The 24,199-nt window shown below is 41.7% G+C and overlaps 1 protein-coding gene across 2 annotated transcripts in view; it reads right to left on the minus strand.

Moving 5' to 3' along the window:
* Positions 1-304: 304 nt before the first annotated feature.
* The window catches only part of LOC140075133 (multidrug resistance-associated protein 1-like), a 60,711-nt gene continuing 36,816 nt past the window's right edge, over positions 305-24,199 (minus strand). Inside the window, exons 13-32 of one of the 2 annotated variants that reach the window (XM_072120648.1) lie at positions 23,403-23,549; positions 22,795-22,882; positions 20,773-20,842; positions 20,325-20,451; positions 19,182-19,358; positions 18,716-18,883; positions 18,148-18,322; positions 17,851-17,883; positions 16,291-16,369; positions 14,904-15,027; positions 14,617-14,824; positions 13,139-13,449; positions 11,802-12,001; positions 11,586-11,712; positions 9,972-10,073; positions 8,081-8,227; positions 7,363-7,521; positions 7,006-7,172; positions 6,482-6,676; positions 305-5,867 (exon numbers count right to left, since the gene is read on the minus strand). In XM_072120648.1, coding sequence (XP_071976749.1) covers positions 5,759-5,867; positions 6,482-6,676; positions 7,006-7,172; positions 7,363-7,521; positions 8,081-8,227; positions 9,972-10,073; positions 11,586-11,712; positions 11,802-12,001; positions 13,139-13,449; positions 14,617-14,824; positions 14,904-15,027; positions 16,291-16,369; positions 17,851-17,883; positions 18,148-18,322; positions 18,716-18,883; positions 19,182-19,358; positions 20,325-20,451; positions 20,773-20,842; positions 22,795-22,882; positions 23,403-23,549 — 2,913 coding nt within the window. In that variant the 3' untranslated portion in view covers positions 305-5,758. The remainder of the gene's footprint in view (positions 5,868-6,481; positions 6,677-7,005; positions 7,173-7,362; positions 7,522-8,080; positions 8,228-9,971; positions 10,074-11,585; positions 11,713-11,801; positions 12,002-13,138; positions 13,450-14,616; positions 14,825-14,903; positions 15,028-16,290; positions 16,370-17,850; positions 17,884-18,147; positions 18,323-18,715; positions 18,884-19,181; positions 19,359-20,324; positions 20,452-20,772; positions 20,843-22,794; positions 22,883-23,402; positions 23,550-24,199) is intronic. The other variant, XM_072120649.1, reaches the window with a different exon arrangement.

Consider the following 24,199-nt stretch of genomic DNA (forward strand, 5'->3'; position numbering starts at 1 on the left):
CCCTGCTCTTCTGCGCATGCGCAGACGGCAGGATCGCCGGACGAGGGCGCGCAGCTACGCGGAGCTGCGCGCCGAAGATGGGTGAGTAGGAGGGGTAAAATGGCTACCGGGGCGTGGAGTAGCCGCCTCATGTAATCTCATATGCGGCTACTCCACGCCCCGGTAGCCGCATAAGTAAATTTGAATAAATACCACATTAAAGTTATTAAAAAAGTGCAGGGACGTGAGGATTAGCCCTTAAAAGGGCTATCCTCACGTCCCATTAATCCACCTACCACCCAATCTACCTTTATAGGTAGATTTGTGGTGGTAGGTGCCCTTTAATGGGTTCTCCACTTTAAACAAATGTAACGATCTTACTAAAAAGTTACAAGATTTTCTAACATCCTTTCTGTATCAATTCCCATTTTCAGTGATCTCAGTTCGGTCAGTCAGGAAGCAGCTTTAGTGACTGGCTGAAGGAATAAGTCTCTGCTGATCCTGGGCAAATGCATCAAAGAACTCAAGAACAGTCAGCAATCCAAGCTCCAGAAGCATGTGATATTTCGAGAGAGCAAGCTTACCCACTAACTGCAGAGCAAGCCACTGGCAAATCAAGAGGAATTGATACAGAAAGTATAATGGAAAATTGATAGTGTGCAGTAAAGAGTTAAAGGAATTGGCCACTTTCTGAAAAATAAATAAATTGTATAAACTAGTTGTTCAGTCATTGCAACTTAGGCCCTTTCCACAGAATGGGACCCAACTTACTGATTAGTGGTGGTGGTCTCTGATGGGACCCCCATGAGCCCAAGTTCTACTTGATGACTGAAGCAGCACACTACACATGCATTGGCTGCCCCATTTGTTTCCATGATGCTGACAGGTATAGAAGAGTGTGGCTCTTGTTCATCTGTCAGCGTCATAGATGAACAGAGCAGTGGGTGCAACCCCTTTAAATCATAAGTCATAGCTGGCCAGACTAACCGCATGGGATTCAGATTTACAAAGCTGACAGTCATTTATGGTTTGATAACTGCTTTTTCTAGTTTAATGCCCATTGAATAAAAACCACTCAACCCATCAGCTTATACATGCACAATAACCAGGATTATTGCACCTTGGCTGTAGTTCCTTGCCAAGGGATTTAGATGTAAAAATATTTTTAAAGGGTGGTCCACTTTCAGCAAATGTATGTTACGGTCATTGTATAGTTAGGGTAAAAAGTTACACAATTTTCCAATATACTTTCTGCATCGATATCTCATGGTTTTACAGAGGGAGACTTGGATAGTGCCGAAAGACACAAGAAAACTCACAATTGTCGGTGAATGGCTGAATAGGTTTCTGCTGATCCTGGGCAAATGCATCAATGAACTCAAGAACAATCAGCAATCCAAGCTCCAGTAACATGTGACATTTGAGAGCAAGCTTGCCCACTATCTGCAGAGCCATCACTGGCAAATCAAGAAGAAATGATAAATTAAGTATATTGGAAAATTTTAGAACTTCATTAAACAAACATTTACTAAAAGTGGACAAAGCCCTTTGAAGGAACTGCAACATTTGCACCTTGTAGACCTAAAATAAAGCCTCATTGAGTTGCTGGATAGGTCAATATATGATCAGGTCACAAGCTAATAGGTCATCAATATCTACGGTCAGGAAAACCCATATAACGTTGGTACCACATGCCAACTTTGATACAGCGGAATAAAAAGGTACAGCTACAACTGTATAGCACCATGTGGAAAGTCATGATACAGATAAACTTCAAAAGGTGAAGATATAAACCAATGAATTCTCACTGAAGGATCTAGAATCTCCAGCTGCAAAAATCAGTGCAGGTCAACAGGAGTATAAAGACTGAATATTAATAGAAGCCACGTTAAAAGGGCATCTACCACCAGGATGAAAGACTGTGCAAATGAGCCTGAGGGGCTCCAAGCGCTATTAAACACCTATGGAGCCTGGAGCACCTCAGGCTCATTTCTCTAGTCCTTCATCCTGGTGATAGATGCCCTTTAAAGCGATACTGGGCAGTATTAGCAGTGGGGTTGAGCCATGTCTCCATTATTGCTGGCAGTTTGCCTCTGTTACATATTATACATTTCTATACTTATTATAACTTCTCTTTATTGAGCTACCATTGCCAGGGAAAAAGGTCCATTTTAGTTATTTGGTTGAATACATTACAAACACTTGTGTGACCTCTGGCATCACCATCCACTACACACAGGGGAGGGGTAAGTAAATCTGTAAGCTAAAGCCATCCTGAAAATAAATGCATCATTGAGGAACTACTGACTTTACTAAAGCTGGTCATACATATTAGATGAACTGACTGTCAAGCAGGCATATTAAGGAGTTGCTAAAGTGTAAAAAGGTTCTACCAGACATTTGAGCTTCCATAAGAACAAAAGTTTTGGGCAGGTTTAAATTTAACAGGCCCAATCATTCATTCTTTTATCTGCCACAAGGAACTGGTGGGTCACCAATAAACACATTAAGTCTTGATGTAATTGGTAGGCTTGGCCGATTTCCATCTAATTTGCATGGCCAGCTCCAGTCATGCATCTCCCACATTAACAATTTTATAGTTTGTCAAACATAAGCCTCATCAGAATCAAAATCTGTGCCGACTGGATACTATATACCCTGATGCCAATCTTCAACAAGGACATTGAATACAATGGCAACGTCTGCATGAAAGTAGACCAAGTATAGTATAGTCTAGCAAGGGCAGCCAAAAATTTTGACCAAAACTAATCAGATCTACGATTTAGGAATATGTAATTGTAAATGTAATTAAGGCAAAATCCTTTTGTGTCCTCAATGTGCAAAGACTGGTTCAGCCAACAAAACCCCCTACCTCCACTAGGTGCAGTCAAAAGGTTCAGGAGAGGTTGTTGCTACAAAGTCCCTTTTGTGATTCGAGTCTCAAGCGGTCATATCTACCGATAAGTGAACCAAAAAGTGCTCTATATAGTACAGAGTATGCTGGTGCCTTGAAATACTGTACTTTTGAAAATATAGATAAATATATATATTTCTATTGCAGTATAAAAGTGCAATGCTACTTGGTAGCAAAAAAAAGGGAAGAACCTCCAAGTGTCAGTTTAAATGAGAAAATAAGCCAACACATCTAGTCTTGACAGATGGGGCGAGAATTGAGTTAATAGCATTGGATACTTCAAAACAGACAAATTGGTAGAAAAAAAAATCTTCATGGCACAAAAATTACTTGTGTATAAGATTCAACTGACCATAAGAGAATAACTTAAAAAAAAAAAAAAAAAAACAGGGGTGCTGGAGACCCAGTTCATAAACCCCTAAATTCTTTAAATTACTAGATTTAAACATAAACTTACAACATAGGTTATTATTACGTTGTAGGGAGATGAATAGAAAATGCAAGTCAAAAGATTTCTTGTTCTTAAAGGACTTGTCCACTTCCAGCAAATAATGGATTTGGTTTGTGTAACAAAAAATAAGTTACACAATTTTCCAATAGGTCTTTATTTTCTGTATCGATTCCTTATGGTTTTAGAGACTTGGCTAGTTCTAAAAGATGCACGAAAACTCACAAATGTTGGTGAAATACTGAATACATCTCTGCTGATCTTTGGCAAATGCATCGTTGAACTCGAGAACAGTCAGCAATCCAAGCTCCAGAAGCATGTGACATTTCGAGAGAGCAAGCTTACCCACTACCTGCAGAGCCATCACTGGCAAAATCAAGAGGAAATGATACAGAAAGTATATTGGAAAAATGTCATTACACAAACCATATCAACTTGGGGACAATCCCTTTAAATTATAAGCAGCCATAATTGGCCAGACTAATAGTAATTGCCAGGTCATTTCATGGCCTCCAGTCATGAACAAAAATTGTATACAAAATAAAATATTTTAAAAATATATGTCTGAATTATGACCACCGCTGCTAAAAGATCTAGAAAACCCATCCAATAGAATATCGTCATAAACCATCCGACCGCGCCCCAAGGATCCAAGCACTAAATATTGGCTAATTTTTACGAAATAGAAAAGCTTGGCCGTCACCATCAACAAAAATAATTCTTTGTATACTTGCTCTTCAATTAATATAGATTTTATAGCTGTATGTGCGATAAAGAAACATGAAATCAAGTTCTTCATTCAATTTTCTTTTCCTGAGACTTTGAGAGAAAAATGCAGAATTCTCATAGAAAACCTGAAATGGTCATCCAAGGATTACACACAAGTATCCGTGTGCCATATCCCGTCATTGGCATTAACAGATACAACTTGAGAAGTGCAAGTGTACAGGACGTCCAGAGCTGAAATCACAATTCGGCCATCCAGAGCGAAGCTCTTATGGTTTTCTGTCATGAATAGCACGGGTAAATCGACACCGTTATTCTAACGATTTTTGGAATCTACTGTATGTTTTGGGGAAATTCTCAGAAGGATCTTCATTGCACCGAGAATGCCAAGTGAAGAGATCCAAGGCCCCCTTTGCAAATCTTGACTATAGCAACCAACAGTATTGAGGAAAATCGCTCTGGAGTATTACATGGATTGTAATTCAGGATCAGTACGAGCCCAAAATAATGTAAAGTTCTAAAGAAAGAAGTTTTAAAAGTGATTGTCCAATGTGTCAAAATAGACTCAATAAGATTTATTTTTCAACACTGCATGGCTTGTCCCATTTTATTACCCTTTTTGCATCCTAGCTCTGGGCCGCTGCAGAGCTCTCGAGGGACATAAGTGTTGGTGAATCACAGATTGTGGTCAGTTTGTCAGACAGAACCATACACTGTGTCCAGGACAGGATTGTTGCTATATGATGCAAGGAGTCCCTTCTTTCCTGCAAAACTGTAGTGCTGAACTGTAATGATTGTGTTCTGCAGGGACTCCTTGTATCACATATCATTATGATGCAAGGAGTCCCACCCTTGGACACGGTTTCAAGTCTAAAACGGACACTGCCCAGTCCATGATTCGCTGACCAAGTCAGTCTGAATATGCCATAAAGATATTTACCAAAGCCAGCCTGCATCTCCAGCTGTGACATGGATAGGGTACTGACTTTATAAGTGCTGAGCTGAAGGGGAAAAAAAAAAAAAAGCCACCCCCATTCAGGCAGAGTATTCGGGATCTTTGCATCTTTGTCACCTGGTTCAGGAGCTTCATCCCAGGGTTGTGATGTACACAATCTATGCAGATAGAAACTAGAATATACCACTTTTTCATCATTGGACAACCACTTGAAAAACCTTTACAAAAGATTAAATTTAGTTAAAGCACCAAGAAGAGTCAGTTTAGGGGCAGTGTTACTGCATTGTGTGCCAGGTGTAGACAGTGTCTTAGTGATGCACATAGAGAATCAGGATGACTACATGTTTCGATAACAAAAGTCATGTATTCTGCCTACAAACCCCAAAACGGTTGCTGGGCATAAGCAGACACCTTTGGCTTTGGGATAGAGGTTTAGAATAGTTAATACTACCGCATGCCATGTTACTAGCAGAGAACATACATTTTATATACAGTAGGATTTTATGAATTGGCTAAGTTTAGATGGCCATGACTACGAAGGAGCTAGAAAAAAAATTCCTGCCGAAAAAGAAAATATATAAATTTAGAAAAGAAAAATGCATTCCGTGTCTACAATCTTCTTTGCAAATAACTGGTGGAAATGAAGGTTTAGGAACAGTCAAGTTTAGCTTCTAGTCAAAGAGCCGTCTTCTCAGAGCATCTGCAGGATATCACAGCAGCGTGCATCCATCCACATTCAAACCAATCCAGAATCTTTGGCCATGTTGTAGAAAATTCCTTTTCTCTGGATAAGGTTGCTAGGAGAGTCAAACTCTACTATTTGGCCTTTGTCAAGAACCATGACCCTAAAAAGTAGAACAAAAAAAAAAATCAAAAGCAGTGGTCAATAACCATCAGAACACAGACACAGACACCAGACCTCCTGCCACCTATTACTCAGTGGATATCCCTGGCACTGTAGCTCCATAAAGTTAGGTGAATAGGACAGAGGTATAAGCATTCAAGTGGTTATGAATTCAAAGGTGCACATTGTAATGAATGGCTCTTTTAAAATTGTAACTCTAAATTTCATAAGGATTTTTTTTATTCCAAATTGTTATATGCGATTTCCCCTTTTAATAGAAAGAGGTGAGCAGCACATGGGCATTGTTCTGTTTTGAAGCTACTTGTCAGTAATTTTCCTTAACACCAGTGAAGTGGGTGGAGACTAAACTCTTCCTGACTTTGGCCTAAAGCCGAGTGAATTATAAGGTGCCCTCACTGCAGAAGCCAAATACCCGAGGCTGTCATGACAACCGATAGTCACTCCCCATGACATCATTGGGGAGTGGCAATCAAAAACAAGATGGGAGCGCCCATTTATAGCAGTATTTGGACAGCCACATTATGGGGTACACAAACTGACATTTCAGCAGTGGTAAAAGGATCTCTATATACAGCACCAAAATACTCTGAATACCTTGTATAGTCCATGATTGTGTTGAGTCTATGAGCAATGGTGATTACAGTACAATCTTCAAATTCTTTTCTGATGGTCGACTGAATGAGTCCATCGGTCTCCAGGTCCACAGCTGCAGTGGCTTCATCTAGAACCAGGATTTTTGTCTTACGAAGAAGTGCTCTTGCCAGGCATACCAGCTGACGCTGACCAATGCTGTGCAATGGAAAAAAATAAAAAAATCATGTGGTTCTGTTATAATACACAGAAACCATTCTAGAAGGTTTGGTTTGCACTTTGGTTACAGTGGTTGCCTATACAGTTACATGTTTTATAGGTCGCCCCCATGTCTGCTCCCATCTACAGAAAAGCTCTTGCTGCAACATCTGAGACATGAGTAGCCCAAGTTCCTGGCTTTCTAACCCTTTGATGGCCTTTGTGCGATTGTGTAGTGTGTGCACAACATTATCTAGACTTACCTAGGTATAATAAATTTATTCTGAGGCTAAATCACTACCAAAATGTTACCCGATGACACATCTCACCTGAGGTTCTCCCCACCCTCTGCACACTCATGGTTGAGTTTGTCGGGAAGACCGGATACAAAATTCTTTAGATGTGCAAGCTCCAGGGATGTCCAGATTTCCTCATCTGAATACTTCTCAAAGGGGTCAAGGTTCATTCTAAGGGATCCGGAAAACAAAACTGGATCCTGCAAACAATTGGAGTAGAATCAATGGTCTAAACCTCTGATCCTTGGATACGATTGGAAAAGGACACACGTATTAACTTATGCATAACACTTTCGAACCTATTCAGTATTCGTTTTTAATGCCCCTTTAGTATAGAGTAAATAAATGGTCAGTACTTCAGGTATATGAATACTCAAAGAGCAGAAGTACCTGAGGAATGATAGTAATCTTAAATCGAAGATCATGCAGTCCAATATTTGCTATGTTGACGCCATCTATAATGATCTCTCCCGAGGCGGCCTCATTGATACGAAATAGTCCAAGGGTAAGAGAAGATTTACCAGCTCCAGTTCTACCAACGATTCCAACCTAAGAAAAAACATACTGCTTATGATTAAGTCAATAAAAACCTCTCTCTTGTATCTGAACTCCAATTATTTATAAGACTAGATATAACTTAACATTTCTACATTAAGGTCTGTACAGACCATGCATTTCATTCTTTGCTACTGTTGGATTACCTTCCATTTGAGATAAGCCAAGAGGCTTTGATATTGCTTTATATACACAGTAAGATTGCTATACACTGAATCTTGCAGACTTCTGTACTCATGTCTCTTGGTCTCTCATGGTTAAACAGAAACCATGATGCAGTGCCAGATTTGTCGCATGACGGGTCCCATTAACTTATTAAAAAGGTATTTTCAGGCAGCGCTCACCCCCCCCCCCCACACACCTTTCATTCATGATAGAAACCTTAGCTCTCGTGCACGTAGCCAATGCTTTTATTCATGCGCTATCCATTAATTAAGGCAGGAGATTAAAGGCTGCAAGACGTAGCCACAACAGCGCTCAGCAACCTACCTAAGCCTCCCCCTATATAGAGCCAAAAGATGAAGACTAGACTAACAGAGCAGTTTCCCCTTACCTTCTCTCCACCCTGCACAGTCACATTAATATGTTTTAATGCCAGATCCAAATCTTCTCTGTAACGCAGACAGAAGTTTCTGAACTCTATTTTCCCTTCATGTGGCCAGCTGCCCTCCGGCGTCATCTGCTGCATAATCCATGGGGCCTAAAACAAAGTACATTAATCAAAAAGGGTAAAAGTAATCTATACCAGCGCAAGTATAAAATGTTACCCAACCCATATAGGATCCATATGAAGCTCCAACATACACACACAGTAAAGCAGAATATTGCTTATTATAGGAGGACTGAGACTATTGTATATCACCATGTAATGAGGATTTTAAAAAAACAGTCATAAAATGCATTGCTCCGAAATAATTGATGAACAGTGATCCTGGCAAGTTATCCCATCTATGCTTCCTATAAAACAGTGACAAGGCCAGACTAGACACTCACAAGGGCAGATCTACGCTGCGTTTCTGCTTCAGCCCTCTTACATTCTTTCAGTGATCTAATTCCAAGCATAGCTGACCATGCAATGAACTAGTAAAAAGCAATGCTATAAACACAATGCAAATACCACCTGCAACAAAATCTAGATCAAGGTTCACTGGCCTGTGGTAGTGGCGTCCGCTGTGTGTGATCAGCTCTTTAGGAGTTTACAATGTACATTTTAATATAGCGAAACGGTCAAAGACATTACACAAGGGTCAGTGGTGCCTGAATATACAGAATGTTTAGACGATTTTTGGAAGAGCTTTACACACAATTTTTATAGTTCGTGATGAGAGACTTTACTAATAACAATATCAACTTAAAGTCCCCCCTTACAGATTTAGCAGACATGACCAAACACAGAAAATGTGGTTTAATAGAGAAAATTACTAAAGTATTTAACTAGTAAACATTTCGGTTAAAGGTTTAACTACAGAAGCAGAGGGTGCACATAGTTTTGCAAACTGTCAGCTCTGACTCCATGCAGAGCCTTCTCTTTATTCTGCCAACACTTCAAGCTTCCATTTGCAGAACGGTGGCATCTAGCTCTGGCGTCATATTAAAAAGGAAAATCTCCACTTCAATAGAATGTCAGGATTGTGTTTCTGGGTTCCACATAACTGTCACTCCATACCGTAACAATAGATATTGTCAATCAACTTTTTTACTGCACAATTAAATGAGGATCTCTGGTTCTGTGGCACCTAGAAACACAACACCAAAAATCAAAGGGGAGATTCTCCTTTTTAATATGGCAATATCTGCACAGGGTCAGGGGTGCACCAGGCAAGAGGCGGGTTGAACCCCTTGCCTCAGGCACCAACACCTGAAGCAAGACAGGGGGCAACATTAGCATCTGATTACAGGCCACCACTAGAGCAAGCACTTCATTATGTAGTGCCATATATATTTATAGCAGACGTATCTCATTCTAGAGATCAGAACAGAGCCATGTGTGGTAGCTGGATGCATAATAAATATTATAACACTTATGGCTTCCATTTCATCTAGAACATAAAGCGCTGTTGCTGTTCTACTTAGGAAACCAAAAGATTGGTTATGACCATGCTTATGTGTAATGTAATATCAAGCACAGCTCTGGGTAAACCAGTAATACAAGTACAACTACAAAGTGTTCACAGCCAATATAAAACAAGGTCAACTTCATCTTGAAGCAATCACTAGCTTCTTATGCTTCAACCACATTGTAGATTGTAGGACTTTGTGATACATTATAAGTCTGACATGGTTGCATTCACAAGGTATTTGCCGAGTGCATCAGGAGTGAAAGTTACACACGTACTACAGCGTATAAGTCGAGTATCTGTCCTAGTAGCCTTAACAAATAGAATATAAATCTTATCAGTTCAGATAACAGGAGACATCATAAAGCAATTAAGGGCGCTCCTTACCTCCTGCTCCAGGTCTGCGTACTCCTTCACTCTCTCCACTGCTACAATATTAGTCTCCAGCTCGGACGACATTCTCACCAACCAGTTCAGGTAGGTAGTCACCTAGGAAATAATGTCAAATAACAAGCATGACATTTTCCACGTTACATTGTGCAACACAGGCCTTGACCTCAGGAGGGTGCAATGGGAACGAGGGACCACACTGAAGACCAATATGAAATTTGTTATACATGATTGTGTGGTCGAATTTCGAGTGTGTGCTCAGCGGGCTCAGATACCCTTTCTGTTTAGATTTTAAGGATTACATTAAAGCATTCACTGCAAAGACTGATCCCAATGCATACAAAAAAAATATCCTGCCCTATATACACAATATGTAACCAAAAGCATGTTCCATTGAAAACTACACTACAGACAGTCCCCGGGATACGTACAAGATAGGGTCCGGAGTGTTGTTCTTAAGTTGAATTTGCATGCAAGTCGAAACTGTATACTTTCTAATTGTAGATCCAAACAAAAAATTTTTTGGCCCTAGTGAGAATTGGAGTTTAAACATTTTTTGCTGTAATGGGACCAAGGATTATCAATAAAGCTTCATTACAGACACCTTACAGCTGATCATTGCAGTCTGGGACTATAATAGAGCATTCAGAGACTTCACCAGAGGTCAGAGGGGTCTGTCTGTAAGCCGGGTGCCCTTAAGTAGGGGACCACCTCTATATTAAAGGGAACCTACCACCACGATTCTACCTATAAAAGGTAGAACGGGTGGTAGGTGGATGAATGGGACATGAGGTTAGCCCTTTTTTGGGCTAATCCTCACGTCCCGGCTATCTTTTAGAAAACTTTAATCCGCTGATATGCAAAATTTTTTAAGCGGCTACTGGGGCGTGGAGTAGCCGGACATGAGGCTACGAGTCGTGGCAACTCCAAGCCCCAGTAGCCTCTTCTCTCCTCCTATCATTTCATCTACGGCGCTAACAGCGCTGGAACACTTATCATTTATACCAAGCATGTACAGGCCAAGGTCCCTTGCGTGGTGGACGGATACCCAGCCGCACATTTTGCAGACAGATATCTGTCCTCGTTGACACCTACATTTTCCGATAACCGATGTGAGCACATGTTTTACTGCACAGGGGACAGGGGGCCCCCAATATATAGCTGTAGGCTTGTCTGGGCAAGCATACATTTATGTGCAAGGAGTCCAAGGGAGATTCCCCTTTATACAGCCAATGTCATTTAATTTTTGGGGGTTTTATGAGCTGAAGATACCAATGAACTATCCTAAGGAAGAGTCATTAACAGATTAATAGGTGTCTAACACCAACTATCCCACAATTCAGCTTCTACACAAAAAATAAACCTTTTCCTACCAGTTCTCTGTGTAGAAAATGGACCGTTCAGATGATAAACTATCTCCTTCAATTCTATACACTTGAGTTGCTCCATGCAATGGTAGCAAAAATGCTCACAGCCGTCTCATACTTGCTGGTGGATAGGAGAGTAGTGGTTTTTATTCTACGCACCGGTTGGATTCTCTATGCAAGTTTTTTTTCCCCAATAATACTGAAAAGATTACACTGCAAACTTAAAAAAAAAAAAAGGATTTACCTGTAAAGCATATGATACAGAGAGCCCAACTAATCCAGGACTGAGCGTAAATCGAGAAATCACAGCAAACAGGGAGGCAAAGAGGACTATGCAGTTTCCAACAAATTCCAGCCTTATTGCCAACCACCTGAGAGAAGATTACAAAGAACAGAGGTTACACAGCCAATCTATGGCTACTTAAAGGGGTTGTTGTAATAGTACACCACCAATACAAACCTGTTTGAGACAATGCTGGGGTAATACGCCCTTTGATTTTCATCCACTCTGTAGTCACTAATCTGGATAAATTGTTTCTGCTCACCAAATGCCCGGATAACACTGGCACCTAATAAGGTCTCATTGAAATGGGAATACACTGGAGAGCGGCTGACGGACTCCAACCTCTTCAGCTGTCGTGAGGTTGCCACATAAAACCTCTAAAAGGAGGAAATAAAAAAAAATATATATGTATATTAGACATTATACATGTGTGAGGTCTTTTTTACCATATAGGGCAGTAATGCGTCAACATGTGACTCTGTGAAGTTGTCTGGGAAGCAGGGATGTTACAAAAAGGCAGATCACTGGGCAAAAGCCATCAGGACACAGGTAGAACCGTTATTAGTGGCTCCAGGTGGTAGAAAAAGTAAAAAAAAAAAAAAAAAAGTACATAGTATTAGTGTAATAAACTTTCTATCCCTTATGTGTTAGTAGCTGCAGAGAGCATGGCTGCATTGTTGCAAAAAATTGTGCTCACTGTGCCAGCAAGCAATACGTGGCGCAAAACCAGCAGCCAGCTCATGGCTACCATGCGGATGTGTGTGCTTTAAACCAAATAATGTAGAACTGACAACTTGGTCCTCCCTTTCCACTACTCTCCCCACTGATTAAGGTCTCATGCACACATCCAGGAGAGGTGGACGTGATCTAACTGCAAAAACTGAGAGCACATTATGTCTCGCCCACCGTGTCTGTGCAATGCGGCCACTCCGTAATAGATAGAGTAGTCCTGATGTGCGGAGTGGCCGCTCAGCTCACTACGGAGTGGGGAGAGGTTAGCAGCACTTACCCTTCCCCTCTCCTCTGGGCTTGCAGCTCACGGCACAAGTCTGCTGCTGCAGATGTATGTATGGAACCTAAAACACACTTTGGATTTTCTCTGTAGCTGCTGTTCCAAAGTTATCACTGTAGTATGTAAATTTAATTGGCACCCAATGCACAACACTGTCGGGTGGGCAATACAGGGCCAAGGCCATACACCCAACTTCATGCAGCCCATTAAGCAGTTCCTATTGCTTGGGAACTATAGAGGGCCAGAGAAAAACTCCAACTGCATACCTGGAGCACCCTCAGATTTTAAGCTCTATCTAACTGGACCCTCATTCCTGTGGTTTCATCTGACAAATGTTATTGCTCTGTAATATCCTATTCCTTTTGTATAGGTTTTCAATGATTTAAGTGTTAAGAGTAAAAGTGCTGCAGAAGAGGATGGTGCTATATAAAAGATAGATTTATCATTATTGGGAGTTCCACCTACAGGCAGGATGAGTAAAAGGTCCTCTAACAATACTCACCTGCACAAAGAAGTAAAGCAGGCCCAGAGGTGGGATCATGACAGCGACTATTGGTGTTGCAATGAGAATTACAATGCACGCTCCAATGACATTAAATAGAGATCCCATGAACATCTTGATGATCTGAGGAATCATAGAGTCAATGGTGTCGATCTCCTTGGAGAACCGGTTTACAAGATTTCCGCTGGGAGTCCGCTCAAAAAAACTCATAGGAAACCGGAGAACGTTGTGCAGTAAATCCATGTGGAGATAGCGGGAGGCAAGGATTCCCCCCAGTGACACCGTAGTGGAGTATCCAAAAACAGCAATGCCTGTAAAGTGATATTGATCAGTATATGTATTCTAAGGAGAGCAGACAAATAAACAATCCCTGTTACAGCTCGCAGCTTGTACAAGTTTTAAGGAAAAACATCAAAATCAAGCATGAACAAACCAAGGACACTTATACGATTATCACAGGACCTGGATGTATTTGTTATCCATGGCTTCCTTCATTCTAAATTAAACTTATAATTATGCTAATGAGTCAGGGGTGCTGGGGGGGGCTGCATTACCAAAGTGCTACGGGCAGCTTCATGGGCCATTACCATCATCCTCTGCCTGTTGTACTCACACTGGAGGATCAAATCTCAAACAGCAGGAAGTTACAGCAGTGTAACAGCCTGTGAAGCTGCAGCATGGAGTGCTCTGGTAATCCTCATCTGAATGGAGCAGTAGCCACGGGCAGAAAGCTGCTCCGTTAAGTGGGCCCTAATGTTTGTCAGTGCAATCCAAGTGCTTCACTGTTCATAGAAACTGAAGAGCAAACTCTAAGGCTGCATGCACACTAATTTATGGGGGACGTATATTTCCCTATGGTTCCCAGGCTCGGTAAGGCGAACACAATGGGGGTCATTTACTAAGGGCCCGATTCGCATTTTCCCGACGTGTTACCCGAATATTTCCGATTTGCGCCGATTGTACCTGAATTGCCCCGGGATTTTGGCGCACGCGATCGGATTGTGGCGCATCGGCGCTGGCATGCACGCGACGGAAATCGGGGGGTGTGGCCGAACGAAAACCCGATGGATTCAGAAAAACCGCCGCATTTAATAACCGAAAATGTGTCGCTTGGGAAGCGCTTACCCTCACCTGGTCCAGCGAGGTGTATTCCGGCGCGTTCCGATGCTTTTCAGCGCAGCAGCGCCACCTGGTGGACGGCGGAGGAACTACCTTCATAAATCCCGTCCGGACCCGAATCCTGTTCAGAGAACGCGCCGCTGGATCGCGAATGGGCCGGGTAAGTAAATCTGCCCCAATGTGTGCTCACCATGCCGGCAAAAAAGTTAGAACCTGCTCTATATTTTGGCCATAAGCACGGTGTGCAGCACCATTCTCTATGGAGAGGGGAGGGGCGAGCATGGCTCACTTCACCTCCTCTCCAGCGTGCTCGAGGTGTGCATGCAGCCTAAGATCCTAGCGGAAACATTTGTCCTCACCTTGTGACATCCCCAGCGCCCCATAGACACTGAGTCTCATCTTTGTGTGCGGCTGAGTGCCATTGACCACATCATCATCAGTCCACAAGCTGAGCCAGTAGTTGGAAGCCAAGGAAGACACATGATTGCACAGGAACAGTATGACACTCAGGAAGGAAAGGAGGAGGCCAATGGCTTTCATGTATTCCCAAAACACCGCCAGCTTAACCTGTGACAGATAAACAAGTTACATTTTAGTTGTATAGGCAATTTTTGAGAAACAAAATTTTCTGATCTTGCCAACTCACTCTGCCAGTTTTAGCCTTGTCTACTTCAGTCAGCTTCCAGTCTTCCTTTTCTGCTCCTGACTTTTGGAGATCGGCTGTGCTGTTGTGGTGGCCGGATTTAGTCTCAGAGGATGCACTCAACTGCCTGATTAATAGAGGGGGGAAAAATATAAATATATTATACACAGAGTTTTTCCACAATTGTAATGGGCACATCAATCTAAACCCCCTTAACCAGGCCACCTTTTGCTTCACACCTTAAAAATCTAGAACTTTTTTATTTTTCTATTTACAGAGCAGTATGAGGTCTTGTTTTTTGTGGGCTCTTGTTTTTACACCTTTCACTGTGCACTCCGTACCGACCCACAGAATAAAGGTAAGGTGTTTGATCACTGTGATACCAAATTTATGTAGATTTTAGAATGTTAGATTTGGAGAAAAAAAAAAAAAAAGTCAAAACCTTGTGTACAAAACTGCTCTTTATTTTGGCAAATTCGAAGGCCAATTTCATGCTTCAGTATAGATATTATATTCAGTATACAGAGCAAGGTGTCATTTTTTTACGGATGTGAGGTCTTCATTGATACCATTTTGGACCCTGCAACATTTTAATCACTTTTCATAAAAAATTTTTTAAGGTGTTGCAAAATGGCGAAAAAAAAGTGGAGTTTAGAAAAATTGGCTGCTATTTTCCATTACAGGGTTCACGGCCAGTACAGGGGGTTTGTTCTTAAGTTGAATTTGTATGCAAGTCGAAACTGTATATTTTATAATTGTAGATCCAGAAAAAATACATTTTTTGCACCAGTGACAATTGGAGTTTCAACATTTTTTTTTTTTTGTAATGGGACCGAGGATTAACAATAAAGCTTCATTACAGACACTCTACGGCTGGACATTGCAGCCTGGGAGCAAAGTATTCAGAGAGCTTTAGCAGAGGTCAAAAGTGGACAGAGGGGACCATCTGTAACTAGGGGTTGTCTGCAAGTCGGGGGGTCCTTAAGGAGACAGCCTGTACTGTTAGTACTGTTTTACAGAATATGGCAGTTGTCCTACATAAGCAGCTACATTTTTTTTTCTTGGTGTAAGTGACTGCTGTAGTATTCAAACAGAAGCTGCTGCTCCAGGGGGAGGGGATGTGCAGCACAACAGTGAAAAGATCTAACACACCAGTCCACCAAGTTTTCCCAAAATTGGCATTTACAGGATCATGCAAGGCTTTGTTCACACCATTGTTACTGTCAGTTCTTTCAGGCTCAGAAACTTGACTTATTTAACATTAGGATCCATTAGTACGGATCTTTGTACAACTGTGTTAATGAATTCCTGCAGGCACCAACAGGGCTATTTTATATACCGAGAACTAGAGACTACATATAGAAATGCAATGTATTCATGCGAGACATACCGATGTAAACTCTTCTCACGCTTTTCGCCAACCAATACTCCATTTTCCATGTGCTTCTCCTCGGTCGGGCTTGGAGCATCTGTAATAACAGCACAGGGACAAAAATCACTAAATTCGTTATTTCACGCTTCCATAGATCGCAATATGGATAACTTATCCTGAGCTTCGGCCACGGATAGGAGATCAGTTTGGATGAACTCTGTACCCCCACGTAGTTAGCTGCACCCACTTTGCTCTGTATACATGCACATTTTGCACCAAGGCCATTTTCACATGCCTGAACAGTGAACGGAGGTCCAAAAAGGGACTGTCTTATATATTACGGCTGCTGCATCCCCTACATACAATTGCAACGTGCAGACATCCAAACCCTCATTGATCTGATATTCACGATTTGTTCCAATGATAAGCCTTCCATATTGTAATCTCAGAAAACCTAACGTGCTTTGCCACAAAAACCCATGAACCTGAGGAAGTCTATATTTTACAATGCAATCACATGCCTTTTCTTTACCCTTCACTGCAAGCTTCCCTACAAGCCCTAGCACAGACGGATGGATAGCAGCTCTCCCAGGAATACATCTACAATATCAATTACAGCCACCCTGATATAACAGATAGACCCCCACTGGATATGGAGTATATTCCAAAATTGCAATACTGAGATCTTATGTTGTCATTTAGACAAAATTATGTAAATCTGCTAAAGCAATTATGTCACAAAAATGTAAACTTTCTCCCCTTCTGAAGGTTTTTGGGAAAAATACTTCATGAAAGTTCGATGTTCCCTTCAAAATCTCGAGAGCTAACCTTACACCATTGAAGCAGGCAGTGTCCTTCCCACTAACAACCAGCAGATGTCAGCAGAGGTCCACTGAAAAAGAATCCTCAGTTTGTAAAAACTTTGTATACCAATTTCATGAAAATTATCACAAGTTTTTTTGTTACAATACAGATCCACTGCTGGTTGGCAAATTAGCGTGCAGAGTATTTTCGCCTCAGTTTGTGTTTAGCTTGCTCATTTCCGTAAATAGTGTGTGTAACAACCCCTTTGCCGGAAACTATACATATTAAAATGACGGTCAACCGAGAGACCTTCTATATGGTCAATTAGAGAAAAACACATTTAAAAAAAAATATGCATCTATTATACATTCAAAATCTTGCTACACTTTTTTTTGTAACTTTTGCACCCCCCCCCCCCAAAAAAAAAGAACAAAAATTAAAATGTTGAAGGACCTTTACATTTTAAAATATCCCTATGCCTCACAAAAAAGTACCTTATGGCCCATTATGTAATAAAATTAGCTAAAAACGCCCCCGTCATTAATCCCTTTCTGAACAGGCCTTAAAAGGTCTAAGTTTGCGATTACAGGTTTGGGTAAAGTTGAGTACAGGCAATCTACTAACGTTATGTAGTTAGTGGAAATAATTCCTCAAATCATATAGCCGTATGCACACACGAGCACTCTAATCCACAGAAAGCCCATAACAGCTGCATGGTTTATCCAAAAAACCAAAACACATTAATATAGTCAGACAACATGCGTGGAGACAAACCTTCCTCCTCTTCCATTTCTGAGTCTGTGTGGACTGCAGCCATGGCAGCACAAGCAAAAGAAAAGCAAAGTTAGAGTATGAAAGACAAAATAAAAGGTATGTAACCAGAAATGTGTGTATTTGTTCAGAAAGGGCAAAGCTTCTGTCTGGCTACTTTCAGAGAAGAGAAAATTGGGAATGTTGAAATCCATAGGGAAAAAGGCTCTCAAATGAAATGAATCCGTATTTGCAAACACAGTGAGGTCTCGATTTTAGGTCAAACACATCTCCATATAAAAAGGTGTATAGCCGGCTCACCTGTTCCATTGTTCTGTTCAGCATTCGCATATGTACGGAGAAATTCCGCAAAAGCCCCATCCTGCTTTAAGAGATCTTGATAGGACCCAATTTCTGTGATTTTTCCATCCACCATCACAATAATGGAGTCCATCTGGGGCAAGTAGCTCACCCCATGTGTAACCAGTATACGGGTCTACAAGTACAATAGACAGTTACCATATAAAAAGGAACATGCAAAGATGCCAAAACAAAAAATTTAAATAATTCCTGCAAGTCAGGAATTTTCAGCACAGATTTTACACTTTACTATCCAATCGCGAAATTCTGCAACATTTTGACAGGTTATAGAATTCTCTTTTCAAGATGGAAATTCTAGAAGTATAAGCCATCTTTCAACCCCTTACAGACTTCAGTATTCATCCTGGTCTAAGGACACACAAGTGATAGAAGTGCTGTAGCCAGTCACTGGGTGAAGTGGTTGCAGCCTACATCACTGGTGTCATGCCTCTCACCCCAGGGCTACAATGCCAGTTGTAAGGCAATGCAGGCTAGGAATTTATCTATAGGAATCACAGGTGTTACTCACCTTATCTTTGAGCAGTCCCTTTGGACCAATAACTTTGTCAAATATGTGTTTTCCAACATGTGCATCCACAGCAGACAAGGGATCATCAAGTAAATAGACATCGGCATTACAATAGACGGCCCGGGCAAGACTCACTCTCTGCTTCTGACCTCCAGATAAATTCACACCCTGGTGATAGACAACACCCTTAGGTATGAATAGCAAATTATACACAAAAAATAACCTGTTTTTTTTAAAGGATAGATATATAGATTTATTATAATAGTATCTGATTATACAGGGATTGTTAAGGGATTCCCTGCATCATATACATCACTGTGATGCAATGAGTCCCAACAGACACTGTGGTCGGTTCTTGAAATCAGGCCACTGCAGGTCAGCGATTCATAGACTGACCAGTAGCCTGCCTCACATCCCACAATAAAAATGGCATACTTGCAGGCGAAGCCCTATCAAATGTCCTGACCTTCTCTCCAATTTCTGTTCTGTCTCCCGATGGCAAGATCTCCAGGTCAGGCAGCAGAGCACAGGCTTCAAGAACTTTCTTGTACAGAGGCTCCTTTCGCTCTCTTCCGAACACGATGTTGTCTTTCAGTGAAGCATTCTGGATCCACGCTTGTTGAGGCACATACGCTATACCACCCTAGAATAAGTGAAAAAACACAAAACTAAGGACGTATCCCTTCTCCAAAGCACTACACAGTTTTTCAGATGCAGTTTTCCATGTCAGAACAAGAAGTGGAGTGAAAAAAAAAAAGGGGGAAGAGTATCACCTCTCAATGATATGGTCCGACCCGTTATGATCCCCATTTGCTTTTGGCTTTGAAAACGGCTTCTGAAAAACTGAACTTTTTTGTTTTATAGGTAATGTGAAAATGAGCGAGAGTCACACAATTCCCGTCTCCGAGAAGAGTAATATTCGCTCACAGCAGGAGGGCCGTCACTTCACTTCTATCCTTTATGCTGTACTACCCAGAAACGTGCTTCTCCCACGCAGGAACTGGATTGTTATCCTTCATTCACATTTCCAACTATTTCTTTAATTACCTGTATCTCTGGTTCTGAAGCTCGAAGAGCCAGAACCTTGATGGGATCTGAAAGATGATATTCCCATTTTTAATAGAACACCAAAACGTTATTGGGCAGCACGGTGGCTGAGTGAGTAGCACTTCTGCCTTGCAGCACTGGGGTCCTGGGTTCGAATTCCACCCAGGTCAACATCTGCAAAGAGTTTGTATGTCATCTCCATGTTTGCGTGGGTTTTCTCCGGGTACTCCGGTTTCCTCCCACACTCCAAAATATACTGTTAGGTTGTTTACATTGTGAGCCCCATGGGGACGGGGACCAATTTGAAATGCTTCGTGCAGCGCAGCGTAATCTGTGTGCGCTATGTAAATAAAGAATTATTATTATTAAGTTTCTAGGGACTACAGAACCAAAGATGGAGGCATCTGAATGCTCCCTCTGCAGCCTCTAAATGTGACTTCTCAGACAAAAATACAACTGTTCTTTTTGGCAAACAGTCTTCTTGCTAAAAAGTGTCTTAGACTCCAAATAGTCTAGTATCCATTAGTGTTCTGGTGCGTGACAACATACATATTTTATGTACCTTCACAGATACAATGCCTTCCTTCTTCTCCATCTCCCCCAACAGTGCAGACAGCAAGGAAGACTTCCCGCAGCCCACCTGGCCGACCACTGCAACAAGAGATCCGTCTGGGATGGTAACATTTATCCTGTGTAGGAGAGAATAAACTCATGCTACAACATCCATGCTTGGTTTCAACTTGTCATTGTACAAACCTACAGTCTAATATTAGAAGTATCAAGAGTGTAAATATTCATTTTAGATGGTGACAGTCACCTCAATGCAACCCCGGTGTATGGAAGGTGCAGTATGTGAATTAGTTGGACAGATTTCATTCCTCGACTGGATTTTAGAAAATTGATGGTCATGCAAAACTAAACTATTCCCCTAAATTACAGAAACGGAGACAGTCTCCCACAATATAATTGATAGATGTGTGTGGTCCCCATTTTTATTAAAACAACCTTACTCTTTCAGTGTGGCAGGATCATTCTTGGACCAGGAGAAGGTGGCGTTCTTCATGGCGATGCACCCATCAGCTGAGAGAGAAATGCAAGTTTACAGACTGCTCTGACTTGTGAGCTCATTTACCTAAAGCACCTACGGTTAGAGAACCTCAGAGCAAAAAATTAAACAAAAAACACGGTATCGGAAATATGATTCAAACTGCTGTATTTGGAGAATATGTTCCCCATGAAGACTCATGTGTCTCTACAGTTACAGACTGCAAATTCTTTGTAGTCTGACTACAGATAATGTTTGAGAGATGGTAAGGAGGTGAATTCCAATGTTTGGCCAAAGGGAAGATTTATCAATTTTTAACACCTTAGACTAGCGAATGGTAGGACAAGAAAGTCTATGGGGCAGATATACTTACCCAGTCCTATCGCGATCCAGCGGCGCGTTCTCAGTGGAGGATTCGGGTCTTCTGGTGATTCACTAAGGTAGTGCACCCGATGTCCACCAGGTGTCGCTGCTGCACTGAATTCCGTCGGAGTTCACCGTCCTACGCTGGGTGCAGGTAAGCACGTGTCAAGCGACACTTTTTAAAAAAAAATATACAGCGTTTTTTTCTAATCCGTTGTGTTTTGTTACGGGCACATCCCCCCGATTTCCGTTGCATGTATGCCGGCGCCCCGATGCGCCACAATCCGATCACCAAAATCCTGGGGCAATTCAGTGAAAATTGGCGTGAATCGGAAATATTCAGGTAACGTGACGGAAAAACGTGATTCGGGCCCTTAGTAAATGACCTCCTACGTGTTAGTCCAAAACTAACTGTACTTTGCCTGGGGAAGGGATGAGGGGCCCAGCCTCTCCTAGTTATGCCAGTGGGTGCAGTCTTCTTACCCCAGGGAGGTTGAGGGTACATATCTTTCCTAGTAACTGCAACCACATGGGGGTGGGAGTAGATGTATATTGCAGGAAGCTGGAGACAGATTCCTAGTCCTGCCCATCCCCTCTCCCAACATTCCTATCAGAGGTCCCGACTGTTATATACATATTATGCTGCACATTGTACAGCATATGTATATAATGCTGCATATCCTCCTTTCTGTAGTGTGTCACTGCGGCCCGATAGATGGTGCAAACAGCAGTGTAACTACAGTGGTAGCAGCTGCTATTAGTCGGCCTGGTTCACTGATCAATTTTCTGCATCATCCTTAAAAGAGTTGTTAACTTACAAATATCAATTTGCTAAAAGGAAAAGTTTTACAATTTTCCAATATACTTTCTATCAATTTTCACGGTTTTCTAGAGCTTGGCTTGCTGTCATTCTATGCAAGCTTCACAAATTTCTTCCAGTGGATAGAAATCTGTCCATGGTCATGTAATGTGACTGGTGCACGGCTCCCTAGTTCACACGGCTCTGATTACGTCTCATCACATGACCATGGACAGACTATCCACTGGAAGTAAACAGAACTTCTGAGACTGAGGCCACGTTCACACAATGCACGGTGTTGTGTTTTTGACACATTCCAAAGACTTCAGCCTTGATCACATGCTAAGGTTACACTGAGTTTCCACTGCATTTGCTAAAACGCCACGTAACCTCATCATGTGATCACAATTCAATACTTTGGAATACGTTGAAACCGCATCCAAGACACAACACAACGCATTGTGTGAATGCGATCAGACAGCAAGCAGAGATTTAGAAATCCGTGAGGAGTTGATTCAGCAAATAGTGTATTGAAAAGTTTTCCAATACACTTTCTGTATTTGGCTAACTCCTTTAGAGGTTTGGCCCCTTTTTCCGAGGCCAGACTCTTTTCTTGTGCTAGCTTGAAGAGTGCCCAAAAACTGCAAACCATATGTGCCAAGGCAATGGAGACCATGTTTTCCCGCAAACAGCTTGATAAAACTCTTAATATGGTGAGGGATTTGTATGTAAAAATCCTAAGGATAGGCCATGAATAAAATAATCCTAACCCTTGACTTTCATTAAAAAACCCCACACACACTGGTAAAGGGGAAGAGCACTTACAACTTCTCTGGGGCTCTCTGATGATGCTGTCTGGTTCTAGCTCCTCATGTGATAGGAATACTCGAAGACGTTTCAATGATACACTTGCCTGTGGGGAAAGAAATGGTTATATATCACAGGGGGTTTATTCAGTTTTCATTTAGACTACAGTCATTTCGGGGTTGGCCAATGTTTACAAGGATTTCTGACAATTTTCCAGTCCGTAATGGTGGGACAGTTGTATTCTGGCTGCACAGTGTAGTAACATCAAACAGCAGAAGGATCTAGATTACACATGGCTCACCAATACGTATGCTTGTTACCATGCTCACCTTTAGCGACCACCTATACTGATCTTGTACCAACTCCAATTTCCAACCCTTCCCAACCCTTTGCCCTCCCCCACCATTCACTTGTTCAGTTTGTTTAATACAGATGCTGATTATGAATCACTTTAAAATAACTTCTATGAGATCCCCCTGCGAGGGGCACATGTTATGCCCTGACATATTGTAAGGCACGGTTATGCGGTTTAGTTTCAACAATATTTTATTGAAGCAGAACAATCAGAGATGAATTAAAAGATGGGTTAAAGTTCTAGTAGTTGTCAGTAATTGTCCCCCTCTTACCTGAACCATGCTGCTTATAACCATAGGCAACATGTTTAATGGGAATCGGAGGATATTAAATAGAGCCAGAGACACAAAGGCCTTCTCAGCGTCCAGGACATTGTTTTTATCAATAAGAACATAAACAGCAAAAGTCGACAGAGCAACCTGCAAGGAGGAAGAAAAGCGAATCACAAAAGGCTTTATTGCATCAGCTACATTAAGCCATATACATTCTATAGGACTCTGCTGTCCACCCCTATACCCCAGCACAGAGAATAAGCCCCAATGATCAGGAGATTCCCTTTATACATTTGCTTCTGGCCATGATCCTGAGCACAGGCAGCGCTACCCCCCTCCTCCTCTCGGCTCTGTTTTCCGCCTGTCTTCACTCATCCCTACACTAAAGTAAACACGAACCCGGCCCAAAGTGTATTTTCCATTTACGACCTTCCATTTATAAACACCTGTGAATGGAACAATACATATTTTATCCTAACGTGGGCATAATCTATTTGCTTCACCAGAAGAGCAACTGTTATTTTGGGCTTTAGAAGAGCAGGGGAGACAAAAAGGAGCAGAGGGTTCATAGTCTCTCCATATCCACCCTACCATAAAAAGAGAAAGACAGCTGAGGAGGCTTGTGCAAATCACAGCACTAAATACAGTAATAGAGGGGTTAATTTTCTTTTTTTTTGGGGGGGGGGGGGGATGAGAGGTGTAAATATCTTCAGCAATGGCCGCTTCAGTAACCACACGCGTGGTCCTAATCCAACACCTAGCAATCAGATCATAGTGCACCATAGGGGCCATTGTAC

This window comes from Engystomops pustulosus, chromosome 8 (genome assembly GCF_040894005.1).
Source record: "Engystomops pustulosus chromosome 8, aEngPut4.maternal, whole genome shotgun sequence".
NCBI lineage: Eukaryota > Metazoa > Chordata > Amphibia > Anura > Leptodactylidae > Engystomops > Engystomops pustulosus.